At 40.3% G+C, this 27,398-nt stretch overlaps 1 protein-coding gene across 2 annotated transcripts in view; it reads right to left on the bottom strand.

Annotated features, from left to right (window-relative positions):
* AGBL1 (AGBL carboxypeptidase 1) overlaps positions 1-27,398 on the bottom strand; it is a 504,403-nt gene that overhangs the window by 416,459 nt on the left and 60,546 nt on the right. For both annotated transcript variants that reach the window (XM_075207749.1, XM_075207747.1), the window contains exon 5: positions 21,110-21,203. In XM_075207749.1, coding sequence (XP_075063850.1) covers positions 21,110-21,203 — 94 coding nt within the window. The remainder of the gene's footprint in view (positions 1-21,109; positions 21,204-27,398) is intronic.

Genomic DNA, 27,398 nt, shown 5'->3' with positions numbered 1-27,398 from the left:
CGGTGCACCGCGTTCATTTGAAAGAAAAAACTTTTCATATGGGGCTCCTGCATGTAAAGATCCTGGAATGTCACCACCTTCATGAGGAACCTTTTTTTTTATCTTTTTTCATTTGTAAGTACTTCATTTATTTTTTACTATTATGGACCTTTTTATCACTTGTGCATGCACATTTTGGATTACCTATTTGGCATATATTTTATCCCGATGGGAGCTTTTCTTTTTTTGGACATTCATTTGATTGGTATCTCTTTGGACTTTGCCTATGTAGTATTCCATCTATTACATTCCCTTTCTCTTTGTCTGCAGAAGATTTTGTATAGATTTTGTTATATTACTGTTTTTTATTGTCACATATTACTTTTGGCCAATTAGGCAAATATATTAAATTAATTATTTATTAGTACCTTAATCAGAGGATAATTATATATTTCCACACTACATTTCTGTACAGCATTGTCCCCCCCTTTTTTCTTTTGTGTCATACCTTTGCCCTGTGGGTCCTTTCTAGCTTGTTTGCTTTGTTTTACCTTGCTGGGGAAATTATAGAATGCGTCCCCTACAGATCCACACTGGCAGCTCTATCAGCTCTATACATTACACATCCCAGAGCAGCGTTGTTGTCCCTTATCCTTCTTTTTACAGCAGTGTTTGGGACAGAGTACAGCGGTGGAGTGTCGCCTGCTGTTTCGGATTTTTTTTTAATGAATGCGCCCAGGCCGCACTCACTCATGATCACTGACGGGGGGGGTCATCTTGAAATTTTGTCTAGGGCGCCGAGAACCGTAGCACCGGCCCTGGTGCCACCCACCAGACTGCTCATAATCTGGCCTGTCAACTGAAGTATTTGGTTCCATATTGGACCGTGTACTGCCTGTTGCCATAAAGAGGCAGCACGCAGCCATTTAGTTTACATTGGTACAGCCATTTGCTGTGCACATGCGCGGCCTTTGCCCCCTTCTTTCCATTGGGCCGCACATCACAGAAAAGCAACTTCTCCTCTGTCTGCTTCCTCAATTGGACAGAGATCCCTTCCAAATGGCTAAAGTCTGCACCACCTCTAGTCACAGCCTGCCCATAAGGGGTCCCTTCTGCATGGACCCTTTCTTTCCCCAGCCCAGCCCTGATTTCTTCCTTGCCGCCATGTCTGTGTCTTACTCTCTGTTTGTGTCTGTGTTTTACCCTCTCAACCTGTCACCCATGTTTTTGTCTCTATCACCCAACAGTGTCTCCTTTTCATTTTGTATGTGTACCTCTATCTACCCCCCTCCCCCCCTTTGTGTGTGTATGCATCTTTGTCCCCCTTTTGCATGTCTGTAACTCTGTCTCCAATTTTGGATGTGTACCAATGTCTCCTTGTCTGTCTCCCCATATGAGCTTCTCTCTGCCCCCCGCATCCCCAAATGTGTATGGGTAAGCATTAGCTGCCTCCGCTTATGCATGCCCCATGTAACCTTGTTGTACACCAAAAAAGAATAAAAAATCAGCTGGAGTATGCATTGTCCCCTAGGTTATATTTGTGAATAAATGTTAATCTATAAAAGAGTAGAGGACTAATTTGTAGATTGCAGGAAGGTGCCAAATACCCCAGCACTAGCCCTGGTTGTATGCAAAAATAGTATGTTGTTTAAAGGAAGATTAAAATTATTTTGCATTATTTGGATAAAGAAACTGTTTGGCTTTGTTTAATACCACTCGGTCATCTATGTCATGGTCACACATTGCTACTCACAATAAACCTGTACGTCATGTTTGAGGATTTTATATACTAAACCTAGTACCGCAATGAAATACGCACCAGCACAGAAGCTTAATGGCAGAACATCTTGCTAAGCTTTTCAAATCTTTTGTACGTCAAGAACGGATGTGCAAACATATCAATTTTTATAGCTAATCCAATAAACATTGAGCTAGATAAAATACAATGTCGGAGAAAACTGAATTAAAGCAGATGAGTGATAAGCACTGTGATATAAGCATGATATAATAAAAAGGTCGGGCAAATCTCATTTATTTGTACAATTCTGCATCCTCGTTCTCGAGGTCATGTTACCATGGTTTCTGCAAAAGCACAGACCTGCAGACCTAGAGAGACAAGGGCTGCAGTTAACCATTTGCTAAATAGAGGCACCAGCAAGGTATAATACAGCAGTAATCGCTGGCGCCTGTTGTAATGAAGGCATTCACTGAAAATGAGACACCCAGGCCTGATGCCAGATTGGTCAGCACTCCAAGTCATCGTGTGCCTTATTCATGAAATAACCCCTGGATTTGGAAGAGCTCTGCTCTTCCACATGGTGCACTTAATTTAATTAAAGCGCAATCTCTCTTGAGAACAGGGCTACATGTGTGACTTGGGCACACTGCCAACTGCTGTGTCTGATAAGTGTCTGGTACACTACACATATTTTTTGCAACTTGGATATTCATTTCACACATATTGCAGAGATATAGTCCCATGGCAAACCACATATTGCAGAAACATTCTCCAATGCAAACCACGCTCCAATATTATATGATTCTATATAAAGGTTTTTGGTATTGACTGATATGAAACATGAAATTAAATTGTAAATTTATATACACATTTAAAAAGAATGATTGTATAACAGAAAGTTAAATTTGTAGCCACAACGCCCATTTTGTCAAGCTATTGTCATAACAAAATTCTGATGCATGACTGTGTAACACAAAATACATTTTCTAGCTACACATTTATGCAACATGATTTTGATACTCTGGGAAAGCACAAATTTGGAACAGAAAATTAATTTTGAAAATATACAATAATTTGTTGTATTTATAAAATTTGATATAGCCATTAAAAGTAACCACTAATTTATACAAACATATAAATGCCTCCAATCACAAACCACATATTTCCGAAAACTACCCTTCATTTCAGAGAGATACCCCTCACTGCAAATCACATGTTGCAGAGAAATTGCTCCTTCTTACAAACCACATGTTTTAAATACCCCCCTTGTGATCTTACTACAACTGTTAGCCACCTGTTGCAAACACCTCAATTGCCAGCCATCTGTTGGATGGCATTCCCAATTGCCAGCCCTCTGTTGGATGGCATCCCCAATTGCCAGCCCTCTGTTGGATGGCATCCCCAATTGCCAGCCATCTGTTGGATGGCCTCCCCAATTGCCAGCCATCTGTTGGATGGCATCCCCAATTGCCAGCCCTCTGTTGGATGGCATCCCCAATTGCCAGCCCTCTGTTGGATGGCATCCTCAATTGCCAGCCCTCTGTTAGATGGCATCCCCAATTGCCAGCCCTATGTTGGATGGCATCCCCACCAATTGCTAGCCCTCTGTTGGATGGCATCCCCAATTGCCAGCTATCTGTTGGATGGCATCCCCAATTGCCAGCAACCTGTTGCACTGAGGACCCGTCATTAGAGATTACTTCTAACCTAACCATCTGCTCCTCACTCTCTAGCATTCCCTTTTTCTGACTCCTATCATTACTTCCACATTACATATCCCCTTTTTGTTTATCTGCAAATCATTTAATTGCAGAGAAATATTCTCTATTGAGGGCTATGCCCTGCAATATGTGCAACCACATATAGCAGAGAGACATCACCATTGTAAACCCCGAATTGCAGAGAATTGCACTCCCCCAAATGCAAATCATATGTTGCACAGAAATCCTCCCAGTGCAAATCACATATTGCAGAGAAATAACACTCCTACAATTGCCATATAACTGTTGCCGACCCTCCCCCAAATTTGCAGCCATCTGTTGCACAGAGACTTCCACAACTGCCATCCACATGTTGCATAGGCCCCCCACCCCCAATTATAGAATACTTATCACCTAACAATCTCCACTTCTTTCTCCAGCATCCTATTTCTCCATTTTTCCCTGAATTTGATTTTCTGGTAGTGGCATTGGAGTCATGTGCTACCAACTTATCTACAGAAATCGTAAGGGCGGAGCTATTGTAATACCTGCGGACACTAAAGGTGAAATGACTGCTTTACTCACTAAGGACACAAAGTTTAAGAAACTGAAGAATAACTGCTTTTTGTGCCACAAAATAGGACATAAGACCTAGGAGTGCAGACTGAAGGTTCTAAATGGCCCGAAAGGTAACCGTGACAAAAACAATGAGTCCGCTCTGAATCTGGCGAATAGTCGTAGATAAGACTGTTGGTACATAGATTCTGGAGCCACCAGACACTAGCTTATTTCACTGAGTGAGTGTGAAGTAAGGGATCAGAGAAAAGATCCTAACAGCAACGGAAGTCAGGACAATTACGGTCCGTCTGAGGATAAAAGATATAACTGTAATTACAAATGCTGAAGACATTTTGTACGTAGCAGATTTAGAAATCAGTTTGACTGTTATAAGTATGGCAACAAAAGTAGAATTTGCAGAAGGCAAATGCACTGTGCAAAATAAAAGAGGGACTGTAATAGTGACATCTTCCCATTACCAGCAACTATATGTCTTAAACATTTAGGAGTGTTTTGCACTGACTACTTCTGACACAAGTCAGATTATGGAACTGTGGCACAAGCAGGGGTCGCCTGGGCCGGGGGGCACATGCCCTCTAGGACCAGCCAGCTTCCAGCATTGGCCGCGGATCCTTCACTTCCTCCCTCTCCTATGTACAGCCAATCAGCAAGAGAGCTGGTATCCCACGAGCGTGCCCCACGTGACAGGTGCTGTCCCTTGTGTGAAGTGCAGCAGACAGCATGCACTAATGGAACAAGGAAAGTGGGGGTGTTAAGTTTGTGTGTTTAGTATGTGCGTGAGTATTTGAGAATACCTGTATGTACCTCCTCACCCCTCCTGTACATGCACACATATAATTATTGCCTGGAAAACAGATCCTATAATGCATGGCTTGTGCTACATACATTATATATGATAGATATAATTACATGGCATCGCTCATGTGTGTGATGAGTATATGTGACTACCTGTATCATGCACCCCCTTACCCCCCTCCCGTGGGTGGGGACACACATATATATAATTACATGGCATCACACTATATATACAGAGTATATGGGGCTACATGCACTCACCCCTCACCTGTGGGTGTGCACACACACACACACACACGCTAAATATATATATATATATATATATATATATATATATATATATATATTTATATTTACATGGCATCACTCTAAATATGAGGTTTCCTCCCACACTCCAAAAACTTACTAGTAGGTTAATTGGCTGCTATTACTTTGTCCTTAGTCTCTCTCGGTCTGTGTGTGTGTATGTTAGAAAATTTAGACTGTAAGTTCCAATGGGACAGGGACTGAAATGAGAGAGTTCTCTGTACAGCGCTGCGGAATTAGTGGTACTATATAAATAGTTTATGATAATGATACGTGCGCAGTATTTTAATGTAGTGTGTGTGTGCGGGCAGTATGTTAATGTAGTGTGTGAGGGAAGGGGGGTGTTAATATATTGTAGGAGGTAAATTATTAATGGTAGAGTGCATGTGGGGGCACTCTAAGTATTTTTAATATAAATAATAATTTAATGGGTGCCATTTTTTTTATTTGTGGGGTGATGGTGGGGCAATTTAATTTATTGGTGGGGCTATTAATTGAATATGGGGCTGATTTTGGGGAGGAGGGCTATTTATTAAATGTGAATATCAACTACTTAATGCCGGGGATGGTTGTGGGAAATAGTTAGATTTATTAAACATAAATGCTATTTAATTTATTTCTGGGGCTGTTTGGAGGGAGGAAAATAGGGTTATATATTAACTACTACTATTAAATTTAATTTATATATTAACTACTATACTATTAAATTTAATGTCAGCGCTGGTTGGAGGGAAATAGATCTATTTAGCAAATGTGAATATTATTATTCTAATGGATGTAGGCCTAATTATAATATGTGGGTAGTATTGATTTGGAGTTGGAGTATTCTGAATCTCATATACCCATTTTTTTTCCAAATAGGGCCTCCAACATTCCTAGATCCAGACAAGCAGCAACTAAAGACACCAGCAGCCAGAGGTGGTGAAAGTGACAAGAACAGGTAGGAAGAGCAGGATAGTCTGCCAACTGTCCTGAATCTGGTGGGCCAGTCCTCAATTTGGGGACTGTCTCGCTTAGTCAGGATTTGGTCTGACTACAAGGACAGTTGGGAGGTATGTCCCGATTCGCACTGTACTGTTCGTGAAGGCAGAGCTGCGTGCAACTAACTATGGTGCACACAGTTTTGCCTGTGTATTGTCTAAAATGATAACCATGTTACATCATAGAGCCCCCCCTGTCTAAAGTGCCCCAGACCCCCATGACACTAATTGATGATTAAACAAGAATGACTCAAGTATATTTCCTTAAAGCAAAAAGTGAATTTATACATAAGATCAAAGACTAAAAAACTCTGGTGGAGACTCAAACGGGTAATAAACTAAACGTTTTAAGATGTCATAATAGAGAAGAATACTTAATCAAGAACTTTTTTGACTTTCTTAAAAATCATGGAGTTCAAGATCGGTTGACTATGTGGCACACACCTGAACAAATTGGTGTAAGTGAGCATGTAAATTGCACAATAGTTGAAAAGAGATTTTGGGCTGAAGCAGTACAAACAGCAGTTTATCTGAAAACCTATGCACCCACTGTTGCAGTGAAAGTCAAAACACTAATTGAAGCGTGCTCTGGAAGAAAGCTTAAAAAAAAATCATCAGCCATATTAGATTGTTTGAATGCAAAGCATACACACACACCTTCCTAAAGAGAGAAAGTGTAAATTGAGCTTTAAATCACAAGACTGTATTTTACTTGGATATTGTCTCGAGAGTAAGGGTTACAGACTTTGGGACTCCATTAGACATCATATTACATGGAAAAACACCACCTAGTGGAGAAAAAGGATGTTCAAGAAAATATAGTAGTACTTGACATACCTACATCCTCAATTGTGTCAGAGACTTTGAATCCTGATAAGCAGTAGGAGACAAGAACTTTTGCAAGAAGCAATAAGGGAAATCCTCCAAGGACATGTTGTGAGGAATATGCCAACACTGCGTTCTCAGAACCACAAAATTTGCAAGAAACAAAAATCAAGTGATGAGTGGGAACACTGGAAATCAGCCGTAGATAAAGAAATTACATCCTTGGATGAAACCGAATTGTGGACAAGCAAACCATAAAACAATTATAAACAAATGTTTTTTCTGTTAAAGCTAAATACAAACAGATCAATTGCACGTTACAAGGCTCATCTTGTTGCAAAGGGATTTACTCAGAGGTCCGGAACTGATTACGGGAAAGTCTTGTCGCCATTGGGAAGGTACAGAACACTTCATTTAGTCATTGCCATATCTATATTGCATAAGTTGTTGCTCTACCAGTTGATTGACATTTGTATGATCAGAGACTGACCACTGTCTATACCACACAATGATAGATGGAAAGCTGTTCATTATTGTTGTATATATGGATGACTTGTTGCTAGCAGGCCACAAAAATCACATAGACAGTGTAAAAAGCCTATTAGGAGAAAATTCTGATTGAAAGAATTAGGTCCTACACATCACCTGTTGGGGCTAAGAATTTCACAAAATTTTAATGCAGAGACTGTCACCATAGTTCAACAAAATTACCTTTTTGGATTGGCTGGTGCAGCAGTAAGCTGAACAAGTAGGAAGCAATTGACAGTTGCTCGTTCCAGCACTGAATCAGAGTATATGGCTTTGACTGAAGCAGCCATAGAAGCCCTTTGGATTAAAAAGTCTTTATGTGAACTACATCTTCAAGTAGAGATATGAACTTTGTGTGAACTCATCTTCAAGTAGAGATGAGACTACTGACATCAAATGAAATAACAGAGGTGCCATTGATTTGTCAGTACCAAGCATCATGTCAGGTTTAAGCATATTGCCATTAGACACCACTTTATATGTGAGCAATGTCATGAGTATTGATGTTTCTCTTGCTGACAGTATTTGCTGTGTTAACCCCATGTTTTCGATTACAGGAGAACTACATGAATGTTTATTAAGGTGAATTAATGTGTTTTTTCTTGTGATCAGGGACATCACTAGGCGAGGGTGTTGAATAGGGAGTGATACGTTCCATCTCCTAGTCCCCGATGTTCTAGTGGCTGGAATTGCAGCACTGCAGGGCTCCCGTCCGCATCTGCACTATTACACATGCGCAGGGGTCTCTCTTCCCGTCCCTGGCTTGCTCTGTATGACTTCCGTCCTGTAAGCAGCATATGAGCTGCGTCTGTTCCAGGCTCTCAGTACATCCATCTAGCAGCGTGTTAGAAGCTGTGCAGAGGATTGTGAGGGAGTGTGCCAATAATATCAAAAGCTACACAGACACGCAGCTTACCTGTGTCTAACTTGTTCTTTAGGTATAATAGAAGCACTACACTGCTGTGTAGTACATAATGCCTACACCAGTGGTTCCCAAACTGTGTGCCGTGGCTCCCTGGGGTGCCGCGGCGATCACACAGGGGTGCCTCTGCCAGGGCCATTTGTAAGCAAGGCAGGGGACTTCTTGGTAAATATTTTGGCTTAGGGGTGCCTTGAAATATTATGGAGACCCTAAGGGTGCCTCAAACTGAGAAAGTTTGGGATTCACTGGCCTACACTAAGACTGCATACCTAATAAGCAAGCTGTAACAGCTACATCCCTGTTTCCTATATATGCTTCACTGTATCCTGTTACAAATAAAGCAATGTTCCAGGTTAAGTTTACTAGTGTGTGGCCTAACATCCTTCTCACTTTCCACTGACACCTATTACAGATATCAGCCCATATGTTCTGCCAATAGGTTATGCAATACCTTTTTCTCCTCTAAAAATTACTTCATTTTTCCACCACTTATGATGTTCTGGAGGTCAGGTCTCATCCTACATATTTAATGGAACACATTTTGCACATTCCAGTTTCAAAAGTGCATTTTTAGGTGTATTTTGGCCAATGCAATAAAATTCCACTGGGAATTGACTGGGGCATATATAGCATACCTGGGGAAAGTGAGGAATAGAGGCTCATGAAATAGTAAAAAAAGATTTGTTGAAGGGGCATTGTCACCCACCAGAGGGGATGTAGCCAGTTTTAGAGAAGTGTGAAAAGCTACTAGAGGATCAAGCATTGATGCAGTACTCCCTGTTCTGTCAATGCCATCATCAGATATTGTTCCATTAATAAACTCATTCTCTCTCTTTCTCTCTCTGTCCTTTCTGTTCTACTAATGAGAGTCTCCTACTGATGAGGTTCCCATTGAATTATATGGTTATTGTGGGAACAGGTTGCTGCCTCATCACTGACAATAACAATATTCTTCCTACAGGATTCCTGTAGGCCTAACTATTGATGTTTTATTAATTATTAAAAAAGTTAGAAAGAAAGCAAATGTACTTAAAATTATCTGGTACTCATCATTAGTTTCTTGCAGAAATCATACTGGTAATGGGCAATTTCAAATAATCACTCTTCTTTAGGTTTCAATAGTAATACATTTTGAACCTGATTTATTATCAAGGTATTAAGATATGGCAATAGGACTGTTTTTTTCATCGCTTATTGCAGCAATAAACCACCTATTCCCATGATTGATCAATAAAATTTTGTTGAGGCAGTTAGCCACTTAGCCGATCGCAAACAGCTGGCATTGAAACTGAATTTCTGCTGGGTAAATGCACCTTTTTATTTTAAAAGATGAAAAAAAAGAGATAAGCAATTTTTTTTATTAAATTAAAAGCAGATTTTCCACATGTCATCATCATCATGTAAACTTGAACCAAGGTTTACGGACATGCAAAAGTTAAGCCACTTAAGAGGCATTTTTTATGATACTCTTTTTTGAAAGACGTATATTAAATTATTTTAAGCTCTAAAAAGGAAGCATCTCTAAGGAGCTTGCTCAATTGGCACATGTGCACATCCTTACTTGTGTAAACACCCCCAATCTGCCTCATAAAGAGTCACAAGAGTAAGTTATGTGTAATTATGAATTCAGATGCATGAGCAATGTGTCAAAGTGCATATGTTATGTGGTACAAGTGGACGTGGGTGACATTTTAAATCAAGCCATTTAAGTTTATTCATTCCTCCTGTACATAAAATCCACTGTTCCCTTCATATAATAAGCTCTTTCAAAACAGTATTCTCAGTACCCAGAATTTCACTCTGATGTATTTTGTCTGTTAATAATAGACTATGGGGAATATTTACTAAACTGCAAGTTTGAAAAAGTGCAGATGTTGCCTATAGCAACTAGAGATGCACAGGCTCGGTTCCCCGAGAACCGAGCCCACCAGAACTTAGCTGATCCGAGTACCGAGCCGAGCAGGCTCTGTACTTTCGCACGCCCTCGGAATTAAAAACGAGGCAAAACGCCATTGTTACGTCATTGGATCTCGCGAGTTTTGGATTCTGTAAGCACCGCGCGCCACATCGGTCCAGCGCCATTTCACAGAGAGACACAGAAGGGGTAGCACGGTTCGTGGCAGTCTCTAATGCAGTTGGGCAGCATCATAGCTAAAAAAGAAAGAGGAGGGGTAGCAGTGTTCTTCAAAGTCTCCATGACATTCTACTGAGTTATTGTTAGGAACCCCTCCAGCCGGCACAACACAACCCGGAGTCTACTCTGCCAATCAGGTGTTCACTGGAGCCCCTGATGGTGGGGACAGACTGGGCTGCAGACTGACAGAGGGTCGTGAAATGTGTAACGGCTGGGGAGAACCCAGGCAAGCGGAGTAAGGTCCAAGCAGAGGTCAAGGGCCGGCAGCAGGTAGCAGATCCGATAAACAAGCCAAGGTCAGGGGTCACGAGCAGACAGGGAGGTCGGTATTCAAGCCAGAGGTCAAGGTCACGAGAAACACAGGCAGGGTCAAAATCCAGGCAAAGGGTCATACACGGGTAGTCAGTAGAATTTCCAGCAGACAGGAACAAGGCAGAGAGCAGGTCAGCAGACTGGCAAACAGAAGCTATAACCGGCAATGAGGCAGCAGACCCATTGCCTAAAATACACAGATGGCCCAATCAGAGCTTGCCTGCACTCCTGTAGACTAATCAGCAATATGGCTCCAGACCAATCAGGGCTAGACCCTGACAGGCACACACCATTGCAGGCTAATGCCTGTAACTTCAGCCCCTGATTAATTAGCCCACAGACTTGCCTAATTTCGCATGCGCCCAGCAGTTCTCCTTTGCTGGGATGCGGCGCTACTCTCTAGGCGTCCCGACCGTTGCCTAGGCAACGGCCAGGACGAGCCCCCGGAAGTGACGTCCCGGTCGTCATAGCGACGGCCGGGACGGAGGTAGGGGAGTCACGGCGGCAGGGCACCGCCGCAGCTCGTAACAGTTATAGCTCACACAGAAACAAGAGAGCTCCATTGTTAATTGTCATTGCTGAAATAGAAATAATAGGGCTGGCAGGCTTGTTCTAAATCTGCAGTCACATTGTACTGTGTTATATAGCAAACACACAAAAAGGAGAGCTCCATTGCTCATTGTCATTGTTAAAATAGAAAAAATAGAGGTGGCAGTATTCTTCCAAACCTGCAGTCACATTTTACTGTGTTATCAAAATGGATTCACAGCAGTACACAGAAGACCAAGAGCACCAAGCAGCTGCTGGCACCAGTCATGATGATAGTAATCTATCTATGTCATCTGCTAAAGCCTATGTTAAGGTGCATAGTGTTTTTAAGCCAGGGAAACAAAAATGTAAAACATTTTTATAAAAACACCTTTTACCTTAGTAAAGAAAAAAAGACCTGTAATCCAGACAAAGTTATCTACAGTAAAAAATAAAATTGTCAACATGCCAATCTACACACGCAGTGGCAAGGAAAGACTGAAGCCTTTGCCTTTCTCTATGAGTACTAGTTCTGCAACTCTCTCTGAGGCATCTTCTTGTAAGGTTAGTCATGACTAAGCAAGACCTTGTCATTCTGACTCCAAAAGTGGTTTCCAAATACTTTTACGTGTAAAAGCCGAGCTGGGAGAAAACAGTAAGGTATTAGAGGAAAATGTGTAATTTCTGAATCTGAACATACAAATCCCTTAGGGATTTGAGTCTATCCACAAGTGCTATGTATAAGCCTGACCTTTTTGATAGTGTACCCATAAAGAAGGCCCATTTCACTATTTCTGCAGATGTGTGCATGAACAGCCCAAGTGTAGCCAGTGATACACAAATTTAGGATGTCCCTTTGGAATTGCAACAGGATGAGGAGGATATTTGTGTAGCTGACGAGGGCGCTAATGAGGATGTTGATGAGGCTGATGTTGTATTTGTAAGTCCTGCACCAGTGGAAAAATTTCTTGCATATGATAAGAAGAAGGCCATTGTCATGCCTGGGCATAAGACCAAATAATCCACCTCTTATGTGTGGAACTATTTCTACCCAAATCCTGCCAACAGTTGTCTAGCCATTTGTAGCATGTGTAAAGTCACAGTCAGTAGAGGTAGGGACCTTAACCATCTAGGAACCTCATTCATGTTACGCCACTTGAAGAGAGATTATGGCAAGCTTTTGGGAAAATTGGAAACTTATGCTATAAAAATAACAACAAACAGTCTGGCATCAGCTAGGTCCCTTCTCTCAGCTAGATCCCAGCACCTGCAATCTACACCCACAACACCTTCCTCATCAATATCCTCAGTAGCGATCGGAGTTAGTCCTGCATCCAAGTTGCTAAGGCTAGATGACTCCCCCACTATCCTGGATTCTTTAGAAGAATTCTTGAGCGTTAGCCCCACTGCTTCTGCTGCTGCTGCTGCTGCTGCTGCTGGGGGTGGACCTTCATCCCAGAAGCAGACCAAGAAGAAAACTACTAGTACTTTACAACAATTGACTGTTAAACAATCCTTTGCAAGAGGAAGCAAGTATGAAAGCTGTCACCCAATCGCAAAGCAGATCACAGACGCCATGGCGACTATACTAGTATTATATCTGCGTCCAATATTCACTATTAATGCAGCTGGTTTTAGACAGTTACTTGAGGTCTTGTGTCCCCGTTACCAAATTCCATCACAACACCATTTAACTATAAAAACTATTCCTCATCTCTACCAGAAGGTTCGCAATAATGTAATTATTGGGCTACAAAATGCCATTCTACCCACTGTACACTTAAGCACAGATATGTGGAGAAGCAGAACTGGGCAAGCTAAAATTGATATGACCGTGACAGCCCACTAGGTTTGTGATTCGCCTTCACTAGCAGGAACAGTAGCAGCATGTACCCAAGAACGTCACATTTGTCAGAGGCAGGTTACTCTGTGTATCACCAGCTTCACTAAGAGGCATACAGCTGACAATCTGTTACAAAAACTAAGGGATGTCATTGCAACATGGCTTATCCCACTTGGATTCTCCTCAGGATAAGTCATTTCTGATAACGCCACGAATATTGTGAGAGCATTACAGCTGAGTGAATTCCATCATATTCCCTGTTTTGCTCACACAATAAACTTGGTGGTGCAGAGCTTTTTAAAAAATGATAGGGACATGTAGGAGATGCTGTCTGTGGCCTCGTAAAATATCTGGACATTTCCGGCATTCGGCAACAGCGTGTAGGAGATTGCAGCAGCTACAAGAGCAATTTAGTTTGCCCTGCCACCAACTGAAGCAAGGTGGCAACAAGGTGGAATTCCACACTGTATATGCTGCTGAAGATGGAGGAACAGCGAAAAGCCATCCACCCCTACTCCACAAGCCATGACACTGGGAAAGGAGGGGGGATGTATTTTACTCAAGCACAGTCGAGAATACTTTCCATGTTGTGCAAGGTGCTGAAACCATTCGAAGTAGTCACCTGTGAAGTAAGTTCAGACACTGCTAGCTTGAGCCAAGTGATTCCCTTAATTAGACTTTTGGAAAATCAGCTTGAGAAACTGAAGGAGATTAAACAAAGCAATTCCGCTAATTAAGTCGGACTTGTAGATCAAGTACTTTATTCGCTTCGCCAGGATCCAAGAGTTATCAAAATCTTGAAATTGGATCACTACATTTTGGCAACTGTGCGTTATCCTAGGTTTAAGAGCTATATCTTCTCTTTGTTTCCAACTGACCCAGACCTGAAGAGATGCAAGGAACTCCTGGATAGCAAGATGACAACTCAAGTGTTATGTGACAGGACGGCATTTCCTTCTTCAGTTTCTCAGTCAACTGCTGCTAGGAAAAAAACTTAGCTTTCCCAAGAGACCCAGGGATGATGCAGATGACTCACCACAACATTTTGACATCTGTTCTTGACTACTGTAAAAGAATTTACCAAAATTAGTGACACCTCTGCTGTAACTCCAACTGATCATACTATCAACATCCAAAGCATGATGGAGGATTATTATTAATTTTTTTGAATGGTATAAAGACAACAGTTTTATTAACAAAGAACAACATTGCTTGCAGAAGTAATGTAAGCATGGATGTCTAAATAGACGTGTATATGTATAACCCTCCGCTTTGCTGTTGTTTCATCAGTACTGCACAAAGTGTTTGTAATCTGCTCTTTACGTCAAAGGTATCTAACTATAATATAATTTTTGGGGAACAGGGGCTGATTCGAAGCTCAGTGATGACCGTGCTTTTTGCTGTGAATTTCAATGGCTCTTTTCAGTGCATTGTCTGGAACAAGATCCGATATACTCATGTCAGAGTGATCACAGCCAACTTTTGGACACCTGGCGGATTTACCCTTCTGAAGTTTGTTTTCAATCATCCTTTCAATTGCTTCTCTCTCGCCCGTGTGACCACATACTTTGTTTTCACTGGGATCACCATCTCCAACCCGCCAGGGCACCCTGGATTGGTCTTGGTCTGATAAATGCATGCATCCCGGGGTAAGGGGTCAGCACTCGTCACCAATGTATTAGCTGTAGAATTACCACAGCTATCCAAGGAACGGGAAGAGCGGTCAAATGAACCATAACTGAGCCATTCTCAGTTTCCCTATATCGGCCGTGTGCTCAGGGTGATGGCGATCTCCTTGTCTTCATCTTCCAAAGCTTAGTCTGCAGGGGCTGGTGACACACCCATCTTTTTTCTGAGGTCTCTTAGCTGCTCTTTAAACTGGACATATTTGTCGTCCTGCCTCAGGGCCTCCTCTGTATTATTCTTCTGAAGCATAGTGTATCTCTCGTATACAAGCTCTCTTAAATCCGGGATCTCACTCGATGGGTCACATTTTAACTTAAGTACGGTCTCCTCAACTGCGTCTATATATTGGTTTAAATCTCTGTTCATTGCACCGTAATCCAGGTTAATAATAATGTAGGGGGAAAAAGAGCAAAATTATGTGATTTTAGCATATTTTAACTATTATTTCTAAAAAAAATACAGATCCAAAATCAAAACACGCAAGGGCGGTTTTGTCAAAACCAAAACACAACGTTAATCCAGATCCAAAACCAAAACCAAAACACAGGGGTCAGTGAACATCTCTAATAGCAACCAATCAGATTCTAGTTATAATGTATTTAGATCAGTTTACAAAATGACAGTTAGAATCCGATTGGTTGTTATAGGCAACGTCTCCACTTTTTCAAACCTGCAGTTTAGTAAATATATCCCCATGTTTCTAACATTATTATTTATTTATTTTTATTATAACACTGCAGAATGTGTTGATGATATACACACAAAATATAGTAAGGGTAGTTCCCCTCTGGTGTGCTATTTCCGCCCTCCACTCACTTACTAACATCCTTTAACGTTGTTTGACCTGGATCATCTCTTGTTTTCCTTTCCCCTCTCTTCCTTTTTACTCCTTCCTTCCCTTATCCTCTCTACTTGTTTGCCAATTCCCTAGTTTCTTATGTTGTTTATAAAACATCTTGCTTTTTCTCTGGATTATAATATGTTTGACTCATTATGCTTTTCTGATTTAACTTGTTATTCAGTGTATTAAATAAAGAATATATATAAAAATATATATAATAAAGGATACTCATATGTGTAATTTGTTGAATATAAACAACTAATAAAAATATAAATCCTCTGTAATTATACAGACGGAGAAAATGAAATTGAGAATTCTCAGCAGCTAATTAAAACAAGTCAAGTTCTTTGGCGATGGAATGAGGAGGATAGAAGAGATTAGGTAATATTCTTCTCCAAATTCCTATAGTTAGAATCTTAAATCTCACCCTATACAAAAGGGAATTGTCCATAGTTACCACATTCCAGTGAATGTATTATTCATTTATTAACATTTTTATTTAAATGGAGTCCGCATACGCCACAGTGTTTCCATTAACTCTACAAATGTGTGAGAACACCAAGCCTATGGACAAGACTGCAAGGTTTGATTGGTCTACAATGAAACATGATGTAGTCAAATCCATTATATTGGGCCAAAAAGAGGCACTTGCCCTTCCTGATAAATTTTTGCACCAAGACTGAGGAATAAGTGGTAATGTGCATATGATGTCAGATGCAAGGCCTACAACTAATGTGCGCAAGGGGCTTGAACTGAAACCCTAGATACAGGCAACATGCAAGAACTACATTGGTAACTGCAGGAAAGCAGTGTGATGTAAAATGCACCATATACCATTTTCATAAGCTAAATTCTCATAAATATTGGCCCATAGAATGGCTGCCTATACCGTGTGGGAACAAAAGACATATGTACCATCAGCTCCAATTTCTATGGTAAAAGAGCACGTGAACTAGTGGGAAATAGCTGTAATCTTGTAGAAAATTGGTGTATTTACGACAGATTGGGGACATGGCCTAAAATGTCCCAATTTTGCAAGTTCTGTAAATGCTGGCAGGTATTGCAAGGTACAGTTTACAGTAGGACTAATTTAGTCAGAATGGATTCTCCTAGCATTCTGCATAGTAAAAAAAATATTTTAAAAACAACAGATACCAAATACTGAACAAACTTTAAAGCATTTGTGCAGTATTTGGATAATCCCTCCTCAATATAATATGCAGATGGGGGTGGGAGGTCACCCCATGTACCTGGTCGGACGACAGCCTATGATGCACACTGTTGTTTTCCCCACAGTAATACAATGATGGAAACTGCAACTCTTACAATCTATCAATTGAACTTCAATAGAGCTATACTGAATCCAAGTCAGCTTTTAGCTGCAGGTAAAAGTGAGCCTTATTTTCTATATGGGGGCACAGGCTATACTTAGGTAATAACTTTTTGATAAACCCTTCTAACAGGCACAGCATGAATTTAGAGATGATACATATGGACTGGTAGGATGGAGGCACAGTGATTAGCATTGCTACCTCACAGCACCCGGGTCATCATTTGGATCCTGTTCAGGGTGCGATCCTTGTAGAGTTTTAGGGGTGCACGCAGGATTGTCAGGGGGGGTTTCCCCCCCCCTGACCTCCCCCAAAAAACCACGAGAGAGAGCAGCAGCTCCGTTTCAGCAGTGCTATTCTATAAAGCAGCCGCAGTGCAGTCAATGAAGCTGCTGTATAGGACAGTGCCGCTACGGTGGCCACTTGGTTAGCGCAGCGGGGGTTTCTGGAGACTCAGAAACCCCCCCTGTGTGCACCACTGAGTTTGTATGTGATGATGTAGGTTTGCTATGAGAACTCTACTTTACTCACACAGCAAAAATCATATTGTTATGTTAATTGGCCTCTGACAACATTAACTTTAGTTAGTAGTGTTGGTGTGACCTCAGACCTGCATTACTGACACCAGTCACTCCTTCTGGGGGGGGGGGGGGGGTTCCAGTTGCTCTGAAACCCTCCTACATTCAAATTGTGACATTTCTTTTGTTAAGAAGGAGCAAACAGCTTCTAGGATCCTCCTACCTGCATTAAAAATTCTAATATTTTGTCTGCAGTCTAAGACCCATTTTTGTGGGTGCTTTTTTTTTCATTGAACTTTAGCTTCAACAATTTAGCTCTAGTGTATTATTTTTATGTTTTTGCACTAGTCTTTCTGTGTAAGGAGAAGAAAATACTATGAAAGTAAATTATTTGTGATATTCTACAGCTGTAACTAAAACCCTAACTGCACTATGTTTTACTTATTTGGATGTAAGGTCAGTATTAGTATTCATTTTATTGTATCATTTTAAAAGGTATTACATTATATTAATTTGTAATAATATAGTTAATATTGATTTATTTAAAGGAGATTAATATTAATGTGGGTTTTTTTATGTACAGCTTATGTTCTCTCATTCTTTTTTTTTATTTAACATATGCTATTAAATATATATGTATTGTACTTTTCTAATTTTATTACTTATGTTTTGGGTTTTTTCTGAAACCAAGCATATGAAATCCCCCCTCTAGAAATCCTGCGTTTGCCCATGAGCAAATAAAACATTACAGATATGTCTACACTACTTAATGACTGTAAAAAAATGTTCTGATATCTCTCATCATTCATTTTTTGTTCTTTTTATGTTAATTATCAGTCATAACATGTGGTCCATAGTCAAGTTTGTTTACTGCATTCTTATTCACGCGCCTGTCATTCCAAACATAATGCTGAACTGTGACTGAGAAACATCGGAACACTTATCAGGACCTGGACAATGTTTTGTATTAATAGAAAGTTTGTGCAGCCAACCAAAAATGTATTTAACTATTTTTTGTGTGTGTGCAGTCTTCTCATTTGTCAAGGAGACTCACTGCAGGCTTTTCCAACAAGCAGCCACAGCAGAAAAATGCAGCATCAGTGAGTTATCTAGAAATAACTTTCTATAAAAAAAAATAATTAAAAAATGTCTGACTGCTTAAAAACAGTCGTTAAGCGAAAAAAAAAACAGAATTTTGGGATTTTTTTTTCTGTTGGTCTTATATTTTCAATTTAAAGCAACATTCTCAGTCCCTAAATGTCTGCATTCAGAAATTATCCGGAATAGATAAAAGTTAAAATTCTCTGTATTTCCTTTCCACGTGTTTGGATTTAAAGAAGAGCTGTCTTTGAGCACTTACATAAGTGTTCTTATTTTATCAGCTCACTTCCTCCTTATCAGGCCATTTGTCAGTGCACTAGTCAACACTGTTCTGCGTTCTCAAATGTGGTCACCGACAAGAGGAACAGAGAAAGTACCATTACTCATCTTTGCTGGAGACAAAGCTAGCACATAAACACACTACTATATATCTGCACAAAGGTGAAAGTATGTATGAGACCTTACTGTGCTGTGTTGTTAATAATAATAGTGTTGAGAGCAAAGATTTGTCACCCCCCTTATTAATTTCCCCCTTTTCAATCAAACAGTGTTCATGTTTTAGATAAGTTATAGAAGTAAAATTACAGTGGAACTGACTGGTGAAAAAGGTCCAAGTGAAAGTGTAGGTTGATGCTCTAAAATCAACATTTCGAGGTACATGTAAAAATCAGGTCATTTGTCTTGTGAAACAGGTACTAACCCAGGAATGCCTCCAGAATGCAAAATCTACACCCCCTGAATCTCATCACCTCCACCACAATGTGAAATCTCATTTTTGGATTTGGACTAAATATGAGACATATTGTGGCCCTGAAACTGCAATCAACATGGATTTACCATTTTGCTACTTCAATCAGAAGGAGCAATGTTTTGCCCCTCTGTATTTGGCATGCAGTTGGCACCATATTGGCATGTGGTAGGCATAATGTTTGCATGCCTTTAGCACTTCATGCAGTTGCCACATGAGCAAAGACAGTATTTGTCATTAATTAAGATTTTCAAGCTGCTATTTCCCATTTTATTTCCCATTTAATGTTAATTTCTACATTCTTCATGTTCACAAACATTATTTTTTGTGCACCTGTTCTCTGGGGATATTCTTCCTAAACCTGGTGACCTGCATACAATGGTTCTCAAATCATACATACATCTATACAAACCCAAGGCCTTCCCCACTAAAAGTCCTCTAGCCATTATTGAACTGAATGGAAATGCTGTTTAAAATATTAATTAATGTAGCTTTGCATTAGAGCCTTAAGCAGTTTATGGATTGATGTTACTAAACAGTGTACTGTAATTGAAGCTCAGCTTAATTACTTAGTGATGATGGGACAGCTGTTAAATTGTAGTGGTAACTACAGCAGGGTGCAGAAGTGCAGATCTGGGCACCTTATGTAACCGGTTTGTACTAGGATTGGTACATTTGGGCCTCCTTAGTCACAACTCAATGAATAATACAGTTGTCATATCTAAACTTTTGGGTTTGTGGCTTGTGACTAAAATGTATGTGTATATACAATGGAAAAAGACATCAAAGGGTACTGCTTACTTGTACACCCGGACCCCACCCTAAATCATTTCAAGTTAATCTGAATTTGCTCAGTAGTCAAATAATCAGTTATGTGAGTTCCCAACATGACAAAATGGCTCAGGCAATGTCAATCCTGGTGGCTAATTTTAAAATCAAACTCTAGTATTTGCTTTTTATAATAGCAGCCAAAACAAGGGCTTGTGGCTAGTGTAACACACAAACACCAGTCCAAGTGGGTAGTATACATAGCAGACCCCAGGCCCTAGAGTAGAAAGTAGGTCCCCGCCATAGAGAATGTTGAACCCCCCGCCACACACAATCCTAGTAGCTAGTACAGAACGCAAACCCCAATTCCGATTGATAATGTTAAAGGCAAAGCCAAGAAAGGTGGCTAGTGTAAAAAGCAGGCTCCCATCCAGGTGGATCTGGTGGCTAATGTAAAATGCAGATCCTAGTATAGGTAGCACCAAAGCTAATTATGCTGTTTTTGTTGCTAAATATAAAGAATTATTTAGGTTTTGAGATATAGTATCGTCAAGAAGTACAATAGAACAGACTCTACCCTCCCTGGGTCTTTTTTGCTGTACCCCATTTTTCTCCCTATGGTCACAGAGCTCCATGTTCCCAAACTCCACCATATCCCATATGCACTTAAGAAAAGTTAAATTGTATTCTAGCAATAATGTTTTTATGATGTATTTGTATGGTAACACAATGAGAAATGGCCAGCTTATGCTTCTGCAATGCTGCTACCTATGACACAGACCTTGGTGGCCTTATCAATTCAGGGTCCATCGATAGTGCGTATGTTGAAAAACCCAGATCCATTGAGATTCTGACAAACTTCGAACCAACTGTTTTGCTCATCATTTAAGTATAATAAAAGTATCTATATCACAACAGTAATAAATTAAATAAAATCAGACACCTACTTGATTGTACGTGTATATCTCCTGGTGTAAGGGGAAATGACCTTAAAAAGCAGCTCCATGGCACCATTTATACCCAACATCTCTCCAATGGGGACTGCAGGAAAAAACAAATTTATCAAAATCTGCTGATATTTAAAAAAAATCTCATCTTTGGCAAGAAAACGGCAACATCTGACAATAAAATCTACATTCAATTCCACGGGGTGACACATATTAGTGAATATGGAACATCTACAAATCTTATTTGTTCCAGAGTAAACATTATCTAGTACCAATCAAACAAGGACATTATTTATATGGATGGTAAGCTTGTTTTAGAAAGACATTTGTGAAAGATGTATCTTAGTGTACTCGACTCTCAGTGTTTGAAATATCACCTTTTTTTTAACTTAGCAGGAATCTAGGGGATGGGATGTTCTATGAAAATCTTCCTTCGATAGACATGAACAGGTCCTTTGTTTCAGAGCACAAATAAAATTTAAATGAGTAATACTAACAAAATTTTGATTGAAACTGTATACACCTCAATTGTTAACAGTATAATAAGCAAACTGCTGTTATTTAACTTTTCTGCTGTTTTCTGGTCTCTTGTCTTCTGAGCATGTTTAAGCCCAAACTAGGCATCCCTGTGCATGCGGCAGCCTCTGATATGAAGAGCAGAATAGTGGCCCCGGGAAAAGGTAGAGCAGGATTGCTGCACCCCCCCCCCCTCACCTCCAGGGCACCACATACCCCCTGTAACAGTTCTTCCACTGACCTGGAGAGATCACCTGATATCGATCAGTTCTGATTGAAAAGATAGTTGTCAGTGCTCTCACATCACAGTCACATGATAATTCGGTATAATAGTACACCTCACTATTACTTTTTCACATTGTTGTAACAATGTTGTAGTTCTCTGCAGACACTTAACCCTGAGTGCTGCATAGAATAAAATAATTTTAAAACTGCATTTTAACTATATGATAAAAAGAAAATTTTATATAAAATGTTTGCAAATCATCTTCATTTCGTGTGGAGGATGTGAACTGGAACAAAAATATTTCAGTGACTTCTACAACTAAAGATTTACTGAAATTCCTTGCAATACAGAACATTTGTGTATACTTTTAGGGGTATATTTACTAAACTTTATTTATTCGGCCTCCAATACCAGCTCTATGCTGATGACACCCAAATCTAAATCTCTTCCCCTAACCTCTCTCCTTCTGTACTATCTCATATAACCAACTGTATTTCTGCTATCTTCACATGGATGTCCCAACGCTACCTAAAGCTCAACATGTCCAAAACAGAGCTTCTTATCTTCCCTCCTACCAGAGTCACCACCTGCCCTCAAATCTCCCTCACTGTCCACCACAATTTCCTCAGTCTCCCAAGCCCGCTGCCTTGGTGTCACACTTGACTCCGCCCTCTGCTTTATTCCCCACATCCAGACTCTCTCCCAGTCCTGTCGACTCCACCTTAAAAACATTACCAGAATACTCCCTTTTCTTACTCATCAAGCTACCAAAACTCTTATCCATTCTTTAATCATCTCCCGTCTTGACTACTGCAACCTCCTGCTATCTGGCATTCCTGACACCAATATAGCCACACTTCAATCCATTCCTAAATGCTGCTGCAAGACCAATCTTCCTCTCTGACAACTCCACATCTGCTGCACCACTTTTCAAATCCCTACACTGACTTCCTGTGCCCTCCAGAATCAAATTTATTTATTAATATTTGTGACTGGAGGATCATGTAGAAATAATTTATTGTAGAAGAGTTTTTTTTAGTTATCAGTGAAGGCACCAATGTATATAATTGCAAATGCACTTATCGTGTTACATTGGGATGTGTTTTGTATGGAAATGTCTTGTTTGGAGATTTGTAACTTTTCTTTAGAAGTTCCAAGTTAGCATTTTCGTGGAGGGGATGTGTTTTTGAAGCTGTTTAGAGCAGGTAAACTCATAATATTTAGACCTATCCATTGCTCAGTGCCTAAAATGTCTGTTTAACCTGTATACGCAATAGGGCGCTGCTGCCTTCCTGTCTGGCGTGGCTGCATCTCATATAATGCAACCAGCAAGGTTTAGCATATAACAGAGTAAATATTGTTAATTTTGCATTGCATGTAAATCCATGTTTGGGAAAACATATTATATCCTAATACTAAAAATAACTCAGACGTGTTGGGGTCGGGTCGGGGAGGATCAGGGCGCAGCGTTACTCCCTGCCAGGAGTTATTTCAGAACTGTATAAAAAGTGGGCTGTTTGAGAATGATATGTTCATACCATCTGTACATTTATGGATGTCACTAGTACCTTCAACTAGTGACTGTACCTGTCCTTATTAGGACACTGGAGGTAATAAAATATAATTTTGCTTCAAAAACCTGCTTTGACGACTACTTACCCTATTGTAATTCCTGTGACCTACAGATTAGACCCAAATCTAATCCATGCTCTGGTTGTTCTGCTGTGGACCCAGCATTCCAGTACCAATGTTTTGCCCGCTACCTGCAGCTCTGGCCAGAGTGATTGTTCAGGGGGAGCATTCCACAGCAACCCTGATCTGAAGGCAAGAGGCCAGGTATACCAGCCCAGGTGTACCAGCAAGGGGGTACCTTAGCTATGAGAACTAAGGTATGTGACACCTTTTTGCAAAGAAAGGAAGTGGTTCTAGTTGCCGGTGTAGCAGCCCAGTGGTGGCAGCAGGTTCCTCCTATTGCAACAGGACGGGCGGATTTGGGATAAAGTAAGAGGACGGTGGCAAAGTAAGCCCAGCCAGTCCCCAGCGACAAAAGACAGGGTGGCATAGGCGGTCGATCTTGTCACAACACTACTCACACTAGTGTACACTCACAACTGTCCCAATCTTCACTCTGAGCCACATTTGCTCCTCTCGTTTCAGTTGTGACCTCTTCCACTAAGAATGTAAGCTCTCTAATGAGCACGGTCCTTCATACTCTTTGTTTTCATGTCTGCGTTTATTTTGTTTACCTTATTTGTCCGTGTTTCATGTATGTACTGTTTTGCCTACTGTACAGTGCTGCGGAGCACTGTACTGCCTTACAAATTTACGATAATAATAATAATAAACTGCAGGTTTGAAAAAGTGGACATGCACGGTGGCTAAGTGGTTAGCACTTCTACCTCATAGCGCTGGGGTCATGAGTTCAATTCCCTACCATGGCCTTCCCTACCATCTGTGTGGAGTTTGTATGTTCTCCCTGTGTTTGCATGGGTTTCCTCCAGGTGTTCCGGTTTCCTCCCACACTCCAAAAACATATTAGTAGGTTATTTGTCAGCTATCAAAAAATTGTCCCTAATCTCTCTCTCTGTCTGTGTGTGTGTGTTAAGGAATTTAGACTGTAAGCTCCAATGGGGCAGGCACTGATGTGAATGAGTTCTCTGTACAGCGCTGCGGAATCAGTGGCGCTATACAAATACATGATGATGATGATGATGATGATGCACATAGCTACCAATCAGAGACTAGTTATCATTTATTTAATATAGTTTACAAAATGACAGCTATAATCTATTTGGTTGCTATTGGCAACATCTCCACTTTTTCAAATCCGCAGTTTAGTAAATATACCCCTTAGACTTAACGTTGCTTGTGTGATTACCCTTGAAGAACTGCAGGTGGCGCAGTTCCTTAATGCGTTACTGTGTTTGCTCTCAATGCACTCTGTTGTAAAAAGAATGTTCTAGTTTTTTCTTATATTGGTTTTACATGCAAGATGTGTTATGTCTACATGCTGAGACCTACACTGTTTAATACAAAAGTTATTTGTCAATGAACTTCCCAGTGTGTGCCTATTGAAAGAACAAAAGAAGCATAATTTGCAATAGTCTTGTTATCAGTATTGTTATAGTCACGAATATGCATTGTGTTTTGCCTAGAGTTTACAAGATGTGCTATTTATTTTATATTATTATTAAGATTCTCTCCGTATTGGATATCAATAATTAAATTGCTCTATGTGTTGTAAATTAATTGTAAAGATGCTCTCTGTACTATATAGAGTTGAATAGAATGTTCTCTGTAGTGCATGCCAGTCACTAGAATATTTCTCTATGTTGTATATTGTTTAGTAAGATTCCATCTGTATGTATTGAAGTCACTAGATTGTTCTCAGTATTGTATATAGACTATAGAATGATTTCTGTGTTGCATAGATGTTATTAGAATATTCTATTATTATTATTATTATTATTATTATTATTATTATTATTATTATTATTATTAATAGTAGTAGTTTTATGTATGTACTGTTATTCCTAATGTACATCACTGTGGAGCACTGTACTGCCTTATAAATCTACGATAATAATAAACTGCGGGTTTGAAAAAGTGGAGATGCTGCTTATAGCACCAATCAGATTCTAGTTATCATTAGTTAGTGCATTACACCAAAATGACAGCTAGAATCTGATTGGTTGCTATAGGCAACATCTCCACTTTTTCAAACCCACAGTTTAGGAAATATACCCGTGTATCGAGAATATTCTGAACGGTCTTCTGACATACTAAGATGTCTGCCCATCATGTGTATATATGGTAAGTGAATCCTTTGTCCCTGCTCTCCGTACTTGTTTGCTTAACTTTGTTTTTTTTAAGTAATACAGTTTATTATTATTATTAATAATCTTATATATTTGCTTAGTAGCGGTGTGTGACAATGTGCTGCGTATGCAAAAATTAATAAGTAGAAGCTGAGCGTATAGAGCTGAAGTTTGTCGTTATCTAATGTAGAGATGGGCGGGTCCGGTTCCCCGAGAACCGAACCCACCCGAACTTTGGGTATCCGAGTACCGAGCTGAGTAGCTCGATACTCTCCCACCCGCTCCAAATCCAAATCGAGGCCGAACGTCATTGTGATGTCGTCGGATCTCGGGGCTCGGTTCTCGCAATACTTCAAGATTCTAAATACACGCCCCCACAGCAATCCATCGCCATTTGACAGAGGGAGAGAGCAGGGTGTAGTCACAAGCTGATTAGAGCAGGGACAGAGAATCCAATATTCTTATTCCAATTCTTGTAACAAAAATCGCTAGAGAAGAGAGGAGGATAGAGGGTTTTTTTCTTTTCATTATTTGGCACTCCCCAGTGCTTTTGGGGTGTCCCCCATAATTGTGCATAATTATTTCTGGCTGTCAAAATTACTATCTGTCAGCAGTATCTACCAACTAATTTTTAGCACTCCCCAGTGCTTTTGGGGTGTCCCCCATAATTGTGCATAAATATTTCTGGCTGTCAAAATTACTATCTGTCAGCAGTATCTTACCAAATAATTTTTAGCACTACAAGTGCTTTGGGCTCAGAATGGATTCAAAGCAGTCCACATATGATCAGAATGAGCAACCAGGTTCTGTCACCAGTCCTGATGTTAGTGTTCCCAGTACGTCATCTGGGCAAGGCAATGTCAAACTACACAGTGTTTCGAAATCAGTCCAAAAAACCAAAACAATTTTTTTTTACTGTGTTGAAGTGAAAAAGAAGTGTTACTGAGCAAAAGTTAAGTGCCGATAAAAAACAAATTGCCAACATGCCATTCTACACACGCAGTGGCAAAGAGAGAATGAGGCCTTCACCTTTGGCTATTAGTGGCAGATCCCAAAAAGTTACCGAGCCTACAATTGGTGCACAACTACTGTTACGCGACAAAGCCGAGCTGCAAGATAACAGTAAGGCATTAGAGGATAATGTTTGCTCTGATTCAGATATGACACCAATCCCTAATAGCCCGAGTGTAGCCGGTGATACACAAATTGAGGATGCTACTTTGGAATTAGAAGAGGATGAGGGGGAGATTTGTGTAGGCGACGAGGGCGCTAATGAAGATGTTGATGATTATGATGCAGACAGATACCAAATTGCCATTCTCAATTTCTATTTATATTCTAGATTATGTAACGGCTGAATAGTTTTCTATTTTACTCCTAGTGGAGAGGGGATCTGATGCAGACAGATACCAAACTGCCTTTGTCCATTTCTTTGTATATTCGAATTTCTAGTTCTACAGTCTATGCAGGCTGCTTTTTTTATATTCAACTACAAGTGGAGGGCGCGGGGGGAAGTGGGCATAGATAGCCACCAAACTACCGTGGTCCATTTAATTTTACTTTCTAGTTCCACAGTCTGTGCAGGCTGCTTTTTTTATATTCAACTACAAGTGTAGGGCGGGGGGGGGGCATAGATAGCCACCAAACTACCGTGCTCCATTTAATTTTACTTTCTAGTTCCATAGTCTGTGCAGGCTGCTTTTTTTATATTCAACTACAAGTGGAGGGC

The sequence above is a fragment of the Mixophyes fleayi genome, chromosome 4 (genome assembly GCF_038048845.1).
Source record: "Mixophyes fleayi isolate aMixFle1 chromosome 4, aMixFle1.hap1, whole genome shotgun sequence".
Taxonomy (NCBI): domain Eukaryota; kingdom Metazoa; phylum Chordata; class Amphibia; order Anura; family Limnodynastidae; genus Mixophyes; species Mixophyes fleayi.
Note: the sequence above shows the minus strand (reverse complement) of the source record. Positions and strands in the feature narration are given on the sequence as shown.